Genomic DNA, 8222 nt, shown 5'->3' with positions numbered 1-8222 from the left:
GAAACATACCTTGAGCTCCTCAACGCTAGGTACCTCGTCGCTCTTGCTGTACAGGTCGTAGGGGTTGAAGGCGCGGACGGCGTCGAGCATGGCGTGGTCCTTGTCGCACATGAGGGCCGTGTAGGCGCCCTCCTTGTGCCAGGGGTAGAAGGAGTGGTAGCGGATCATGGCGAGGGCCTCGGCGGGCAGGGTGCTCTGGTCGCGCACGACGTGGTACAGGTACTCGTCGTGGCCCCAGCTCAGCATGACGTTGTCCATGCCGCAGCCGGGCTCGTAGATGCCGAACTCGGTCCCGTACACGGGGTGTCCGTAGTCCGGGTTGGCGCCAAAGGTGTCCGGGTAGATGATGCGGCGGTCAAAGGCGCAGCCGACGGGGAAGGTGTCGCCGACCACGTCCCACTGGCCCTCGGCGCCGTCGAAGAAGAGGAGCTTGCCGAGGTCGTGGATGAGGCCCGTGAGCTGCATCCAGCGCGGCTTACCGTCGCGCCGGATCGCCTCGGCCGACTGGAGCAGGTGCTGGATCTGCGAGAGCGACGTGTCCGGGTCCGACTCGTCGATGAGCGTGTTGAGCTTCTCCATGGCCTCCCAGACCGTCATCTCCATGCGCTTCCGCGACGCTGAGGCGAAGTGTGCCCGGGCCTTGAGGTTGTAGGCCACCGTCTGCTTCTCGTGCTGCTCGCGGTAGAAGTTCTTGACGCGGTCGCACGCCTCCTCGTACTGCCGGAACTGGCCCTTGTCCTTTGCCGAGTCAAACCGGGACTCGCTGTCGAAGGCCTCATCCTGCTGGGCCTGTGGTGCTGGTGCTGGTGCTTTGTTGCTCTTGAGCACGTTGACGGCGTCGATCCTGTCCGACATGTCCTCGAGCGCCTGCCCGCTCTTTTTGACGTCGACGACGATAGAGTCCTCGTAGATTGCTGACGGTGCCATTGTGTATGTGGTGGGTGTGTGATGTACAAGTCTAAAGGAAGTGGTCCGGTCTATACGACGGACTGGAGAAAGGGAAGGGTGATGAGGACGGGAGTTGATGGCTTTGGCAGAGATCAATGCAGCCCAAGCAAAGGATGAGGTATTATATATGTATGTAGATGTGCACTGATCCCGTGTCCGATAGGGCCCAGTCACTCCCGGACCGCGTTCCGTGGTCAAGACGTGTCAAAATGTTGGGAAACGGTGCTCTCGAGGGTTGCTGCAGACGGAGCGAGATACTGAGGTTGCAGTGACACCTCGTCACCCCCCTTCCGTCTCGTACCCGGGAAGCCATACTTATATTGCACCCCGACGGCCGATCGAGAGGGGGGGGCAGGCGCAAGCCAAGGACACGGAGGAGGTAGATAAAAAAAAAAATGGGGAGAGGCGGCAGGCAAAAATTAGACTTGAGACTGGGTAAAAACACACGAGCCGAGGGGAACCAAGGTGGGAACAAGATTGGGACGGCGGAGCAGGCGAGAGTAACAGGAAAGAAGGGATGGACGTCACGAAAGGGGAAAAGACGGGAGGAAAAACGGACGAGGTCCAGTTTTTGCGCATGCGCCTGACCAGTCTCGCCCTGCCTCGAGGTGACCAGACGAGGTTCTTTGTGCATGGGCCGTTTTTTTTTCTTCAATTCTTTTTTGTTCTTAACCGACCAAAAGAGCACAAGTAACGGGAGCCAATCAAACGGGAGGCAAAGCAGAGCACCAAGGATGCAGCAGGTTGAAAAACAGCAGCAACAGACCGAGAAGAGTCTAGCCAAGGATCTCTGCCTCGCCGTTTGCAGCCGAATCCGGATGGCCGGCGAGGGGCGGCAACGTCAGAGGGGGCGAACCAGGGTTCGGTCGTTGGCCAGGAACGCCGGACAAGGTAAAAACCAGCGATGAGGGCGGAGCCGGCGACCCGCCCGGGGGAGGAGGCGTCATCCATGACCGTGCCTCATTTTTTTGTGTTTGTACTGTTTTCTCACAAGGTCGAGGCCTGGAAAAAAGGAATAAGACTCATAAAACAAGATAAAAAGGTCGGTCGGTCTGGAAATGGTTAAAATGTCCGGACACAAGAATTCAAAGAAAATAAGGGCCCCCTGGTCAATGATTCAATCATCTGAACATGAGTTCAAAATGGATCCTAGCCCCATCCACGGCTTCCGTCGGAGACGGGGGCTAGGTCGCGTAGGGGGGGGGGCAGGGCAACTTTGGGGAGGAGGAAAGGTGGGATGTGTGTGCTGTTGCTGTTGCTTGTTGCTGCTGCGACTTGCCCGCCTGCTGCAGGTAGGGTCCGGCCCGGTCACCCCGAGGAGGGTAAGGCGCGGGCGCCCGTGTGTACCTTCCATTGATGGATGGTGGTGGGTGGTGGTTGCCCAACGCCATGCACCGGAAACCCCAAGGACGGAACACACACACAGCCCTAAGGAAAAATAAAAAGATGACTGCAGCGTAGACGACGGCCGAACCCGGTCGGTCGCCCGCGCGCCGTCGAATGAAGGAAAGCAAGGTCCTTTAGTCACGGCTGTTTGCAGGGCTATTGGGCAGCCTCCATCCCAAGGGCGCCACCTCCTAGCGGTGCATCGGTAGTGCCCCTGACCCCCCCACGGGCGCCCAGGCCCTGCAACCAGCCCGATTGGGAGGGTGCATATGGCGGCGGCTGAAGGCGGCGCTCACTGGCGGGCTGCCGGCATTCTCTCGGTCTAGGTTGGCCTTCTCCCCGCACATGCAAGGGCATCCATTGCAACACGTGCTTACCGTATGTGGGTAGGCCCAAAACTAGGTACCCAGACAGGAACCGGCGTGTCCATGCGGAAAGAAAGTTGACTGTTGCTAGCCACCCGTTTTCTGTCCTCTTCTGCTGCTAGGCTCGGGCTGATTTACTTAGCGCGCCTGGTATCTCCTTCCGTCACTCCTGCGTTGTACCTGATCCCATGTATTTCCCGCTCTTCGCGCCCATGGCGGTACCCTTTTGCCTGCCCAGCCAGACAGGCCCACGCCGCACGCCCTTGTCCGTCCCGTGAGCCTAGCACGTGGGCCGACAAGAGTCGTGGAGACAGGGATCTGGGGTTGGGAACGCAATGGGATCGAATAATTCACGGGAAAATAACACACAAGTGGGCATCAAAAGCCCTCGAGCAGAGCCTGTCTGCGCTTTACCAAGACAGCAGCAAATAGCATTAATAGTAATACTAACCATCATGACAATCAGCAAAACACTGCGTCCCGTTAGTCCGCTCCGTCCTCCAGCCACCCCCACGACCTCATCATTTGCCGCTGCACCGACTCGGTTGGCCTCGCGTGTTCACGCTCCGTCAACCTCAGCATGTCGATAAACGCCTGCTGGTCCCGCGTTGTCTCGAAGCGATCGCCGACTGTTTGAGAGATAGAGGAGACGGGGAAAAGGCCCCAAGACCAGTTTAGCCGTCCAAATTATCCATACGTCTGCTCCAACGACGAATACGGAAAAATAGCGCACGCCGTTGTAGATAAAAGGAGGACGAGGACGAGGACAAGACTTACATGCTGCAACCCCCATACACGCGGTGAAGAGCGCAGGTGGAGACCATTTGTTCCCCAACCCAATCCCGCAGAGCTTTCTCAACAGACCCTGGACGCGATTCTGGATGCCGTGACGTGGCAGCAGCGGCAGCAGCAGTGCCGGAGCGCCCCCCCTCAGTTAGAAACTTTGATCATGCATGTGCGCAAATCCGAGTCCGCCCGGATTTTTCTTGGCTTGTTTCTTCTCCTGCCTCCCGCCCCGTTGCTCTTTTGCTTCTTTTATCTCCCATGACGCATGCCGGGCAAAACCCCTCGGCCGCTGGTTGGCGCGGCTAGCGGGTGAATGCCCTTACATGAAGATAAGGGAACCAGCAGTATCTCCGAGGAGGGGTATCATGTAGGCAGGCACGTCGAGGTGACATTACTTACATTGGCTCTATGCGACGCCAGCTTTCTTTGAGCCCCGACCCTCGGGATGCTGGGATCGAATATTGTGAGGAAAAGCTCGGCGAGGATGTTGTGCTGCACGCCGATAACTGGAGAGACGTAAAAGTTGGCGGCAATTCCATCAACGAGTCAAAACGGCAAAAATGAGCGACGGGGTGGCCAAGGGACATACTCTGACACGAGGTCTGGTACCATATCTCAGGAAAGGGAGTGTCCTTGTCCTCCTGGCCCTCGTATACAGGGTCGTATGAGCCAGGTAGCACGTTCCGCCAGCTGTTTCCCCAGTCGCGCAGCTCAGCCCATCGCCGAGCGACGCTATGCGCGGGCATCGCCGTGGCGCCCGCGGCTTCATCATCTCTGAAGCAGAAGTTGAGCACGTCGGCGCAGTGCGTTATGGCCCTGTTGGCCCATACATGGTCCTCGGCGGGTCCGGCCAGCGAGCGGTCCACGATGGGTAGCGACAGGTTCATGCGGACGGGCTGGTGGTTCATGACGGCGCTATAAATTTCCTGGCGCAGCCCGATCCAGAAAGAGGCGGCGCTGAGGGTCCGCGGCGCGATATCTTGGCGGTTGTCCCCGGCCACGAAGGCGTGGATACCCAGCAGGTGACCGCGCGCGTCCATACCTGAGTTGCGCACCTCCATCTCCTCGAGAACACGCAGGATGATAGTTGCCGCGAAGAGATTCTCGTCCGATACGGTGCCCGCGTGCTTGAGCGTCGGGATCAGCGTCTGCAGGCACATCTGGTGGTACCGGTTGGACGCCAGATCGTCGAAGTTTGGTGTCGTGTGGCTGAGGTGCCTCGACGACAAGGCGAAGATGGCATGGAGCAGGGTTGGGCATGTTCCCGCCCGCTGTGGGACCACCGTTTGGAACGACGTTGAGGGGTCACAGAGATCGAGCTGGGGGTCGGTGTTGCTTAGCCCAAGATAACTGCATGACCAGACATGGCATTCGACGAGAAACACCCGAGGTGGACCTACCCATGTGGCCAGATTTTGCACAAAATGCCGAAACAAAAACGCTTCTTCGCGCCCCAATGGCCAGACCGGCCGCTCCAGGTAGAGTATGGGAGGACGCCGGTCCGCTTCGTCGGGAAATAGATAGCTGATCCCGTGGCGACTTTCTTGGCTCACTGGACGATGCCGTCTCTGAGCCCCGTCTTGTTCCTCATGCACGATGAACCTATCAGTCGGCGATCCTGGAACAGGTCGGTGGCGGCTTGACGGCGTCGCCTGAGCAGGCGACCTATCCTCGAGAGTGACCGACGAGACCCCTGCGATGGATGCCGTGGTGGGGGTCGGTTCACTGAGCACATGATCGTCGTCGTTGCAATCGTTGTCATTGTTGAGCCCCTGCTGGTCAGGCTCCCATGGCCGATAAGTCCCACCTTGGCCCGTATATGGCTCATAGTTACGGGCGGTAGCCTCAGTCTCATCAACATAAGTGACTGGCAGGAAAGGATTAGCATAAAGGGCCTCTATGTGGCCAAAGAAAGTAGCGGCCGAGCTGCTGGCGAAGTCGCCTTCAATTCCGCCGGACAAGACATGGAACTGGACGCACTCTGCGTGGGGTAGCGAAGCCATGTCTGGTGTCGAGAGAAGGAACCTAGGACCACGTCAGTGAAGTCCATTGAGCTGTGGCGGCCGAGGCAGAGAATCTCGACCACCAGACGCCCTAGGACAGGTGAGGGGAAGCAAGACAGCAGACTTACCTCCCAGAGCCTTGAACTTGAAGCCTCGCCGACATTGCCGGCCCGCGGATGAGCACCGTCCACAAACGGGAGTTGCTCTATCGCCTGTGGGATTTGTGCGACCAGCCAAGGGTTAATACGACCGTGTCGCGACAGGTAGAGGCCCCTTGGCATGGCATTGGTAGGAAATGTGACAGGTCAGGCCGGGATGGGCGGCTGGCTGGGCACGTCCGTGCTCGTGCGACTCACACTTCAAGTGCTGCTCACGGCAGTTTTGACTGCAAGCGGGAACCAACGGCGACGATCAGCTTCACGGGCCAGGCTGGTGCGTTTTAGTGTCGGGCCTCCCCGGCAAGGGGTAGGGCGGCGGGGGCGCATCAGACGGGACGGCAGCATCAGGAGGAGCACGCACCATCCCGGGGCAGCCACCTGGGGCTTGGGGGTAGGATGGGGGCTTGCCGGAGGAGGAGCCGGGTGGTTCGCAAGCCGGTCGGGCCCGGTCAGGGGCATTTGCCCGTTAGGGGGGAAGGGGACGGGCGGAGGGGGCTGTCTCTTGGGCCAGCAGCCGAAGTCCAGCCAGCGACACCAACGACGCCAACGACGTGGGTGCAGCAGAAGCAGGACGCGCGACTCGCGGGAACAGGGTCATGGAGCTGGCCAGAACCGGTCACCGTCTCCGGAGCAGAGTTTGCTGAGTTCTGGAAACGGCGAGAATTTCCAGAGGGGCCTGGGGTGTGTGGGCGGGCGCTGGTGGGGATTTCGGACGAGGGGGGTGTTGGAAATGGGACCCGTGGGCCACGCGGAGCGAAGAAGAAATAACGACGAGAGGAGCGGGCTCGTGAGCGCGGAGAATACGGACGCTTCGGGTTATCAAGAGGCCAAGAAACCCGGGGAGAGGGCAGGGGCAGGGGGCGTTTAGCCGAGCAGGGTGGCTGCTGGTGGCCTCGGCAGGTACTACCACCTACCTATGTGCCCAAGGTATAGGCAGGCAGCGTGTTTCCTATCCTGTTGGTTTCCTATCCTGCTATCCAAGTTGAGTTTCCATTGAGCCCGACCGAGCCGAGAGAGCACAGGATGGAGCAAACCTGTTGGACCTGGCAGAGTCAAGTGCCAGGGGTGGAGCCAGGCAGCCTGCAAACGATTGATGGGATGGCACCTGGCGCGGGATGCCAAATTTGATCCGACCGCCTCACTGACTGGCTGGCAGTGAGCAAGCTTCAGAGCGAACTTCAAAGTCTGGACCCCAACAAGGCAAAATGCGACGAACGAGACCCCCACCTGAGCCAACACGAGAGCGGCACAGGAGACGACAGCTGATATGAGGAAGGAACAAGGTGCGTCCAGCGTGCACCAACTTGGAAGGCACGGCATACATACGAGCAATAAAGCAGCATGGATGTCCTCCTGCTGCCGCCATCCATGACGGCGTCGCACACTCGCCGGAACCATGCATCCATCTGACGGAATACAGAGCGTGCGATGCTCGTGCCGTATCGCAGCGCAGTCTAATTGCTGCAACCCAGCGTGAAGCAGCGCATTGTCGTGTCAGGTTGGTGCCTTCCAACATCCTGCCTGACGTTCTTTTTTTCTTCTTTTTTTTCTCTCTTTCGCTTCTTGGTCAAGCAACCGCCTCCCAACAGCCCCAGTACCACACCAGCCAGCCCCTTTGCTTTCTCTTGCGTCTTCAACCACAGCTAGCCGACACGAGGGAGGACGGGCAAGGACCTGGTTGGTCACCTGTCACGCCTGGTTGGGGCCTTTTCCATTCTCGGCCGCGTGCATTCGGCTATCCGCAGCGTTGCTGCTGGTTCTTATTTTCACCGTCGCAGTCTGTAGCCGATCAGTTCTTCGTCTCGCTCGTCTGCGCCGCCGAGCCCAAGTCCCGACGGGTGACGAGCTTCCTGACGGGACGAGCCCAGAGCTTGTGCAAGGTTCCTGGTTCCCCGCCGCCATGACTCGCCGACCCGACCTGTGCCTGGGGTGCTCCATCATGAATGCTTCATTCCGCTCGAGCCCAGGGCAATGATGGCGGGGAAATTGGAGGCTGACATTGCCGCTGCTCTAGCTGCTTCTGCGGGCAAAGAATTGAGGGGAAGGGCCATCGGCCACATTGGCCACACACGCACACCCTCAACGCTGTCCTGCGCGCTGGACGTTGCGACGCTGCAGTCAGAGGTTGACCCAGCCAGTCATGTGGCAGCGAGGTTATCGCATTCGATGCTGGTTGGTCGGCGCTGGCCTTCAATTGTGAAGGGATTTGCATGGCGCTGCAGCTGGGATCCTTGGAGGGCTCGATCCTTGAGAGCTCAATCCTTGTCAGTATATCCAGCAGGCACAGACACTGGTTTGTGTCCAAAATATGCTGCCAACACCACACAACAGCACAAACACATACCGCACATGCACAGTATCCAATGCCACCGACGGCGACTGTGGCGCTCCAAGGACATTCCGGCCTGGAGGAGCCATCGACGCTCCCCACCTATCCCACACCGTCCACCACTGCAACCCTGCCGCGTCCTTGATTCGCGACCACATTATTGGCCAGTTCGGCCCAAGATTACGATGGGGCCTTTGAATCTTCTAGATCCGGTCCCCTCCGCAGCGGCCGATCACGCTGTTGACCA

The 8222-nt window shown here is 59.1% G+C and overlaps 3 protein-coding genes across 3 annotated transcripts; all 3 read right to left on the bottom strand.

Annotated features, from left to right (window-relative positions):
- Window positions 1–355: 355 nt before the first annotated feature.
- GGTG_10674 (inositol oxygenase 1) lies at window positions 356–927 on the bottom strand (the record flags this gene model as incomplete). The annotated part of the gene is made up of 2 exons (XM_009228549.1): window positions 356–429; window positions 480–927. 2 exons carry the CDS (start codon window positions 925–927, stop codon window positions 356–358), a joined length of 522 nt encoding a protein of 173 aa, XP_009226813.1.
- A 2073-nt stretch (window positions 928–3000) lies between these two features.
- Window positions 3001–7035, bottom strand: GGTG_10673 (hypothetical protein). Its single transcript, XM_009228548.1, has 10 exons — window positions 6561–7035; window positions 6008–6455; window positions 5845–5873; window positions 5617–5700; window positions 5466–5510; window positions 4886–5352; window positions 4075–4804; window positions 3885–3991; window positions 3477–3576; window positions 3001–3328 (listed from the first exon to the last, which is right to left on the bottom strand). Exons 2-10 carry the CDS (start codon window positions 6103–6105, stop codon window positions 3183–3185), a joined length of 1806 nt encoding a protein of 601 aa, XP_009226812.1. The 5' UTR covers window positions 6106–6455; window positions 6561–7035; the 3' UTR covers window positions 3001–3182.
- Window positions 7034–8133, bottom strand: GGTG_10672 (hypothetical protein; the record flags this gene model as incomplete). The annotated part of the gene is made up of 3 exons (XM_009228547.1): window positions 7034–7570; window positions 7724–7892; window positions 7991–8133. The coding sequence occupies 3 exons, from the start codon at window positions 8131–8133 to the stop codon at window positions 7436–7438; spliced, it is 447 nt and encodes a 148-aa protein (XP_009226811.1). The 3' UTR covers window positions 7034–7435.
- Window positions 8134–8222: the final 89 nt, after the last annotated feature.

The sequence above is a fragment of the Gaeumannomyces tritici genome, assembly GCF_000145635.1.
Source record: "Gaeumannomyces tritici R3-111a-1 unplaced genomic scaffold supercont2.6, whole genome shotgun sequence".
Taxonomy (NCBI): Eukaryota; Fungi; Ascomycota; class Sordariomycetes; order Magnaporthales; family Magnaporthaceae; genus Gaeumannomyces; species Gaeumannomyces tritici.
Note: the sequence above shows the minus strand (reverse complement) of the source record. Positions and strands in the feature narration are given on the sequence as shown.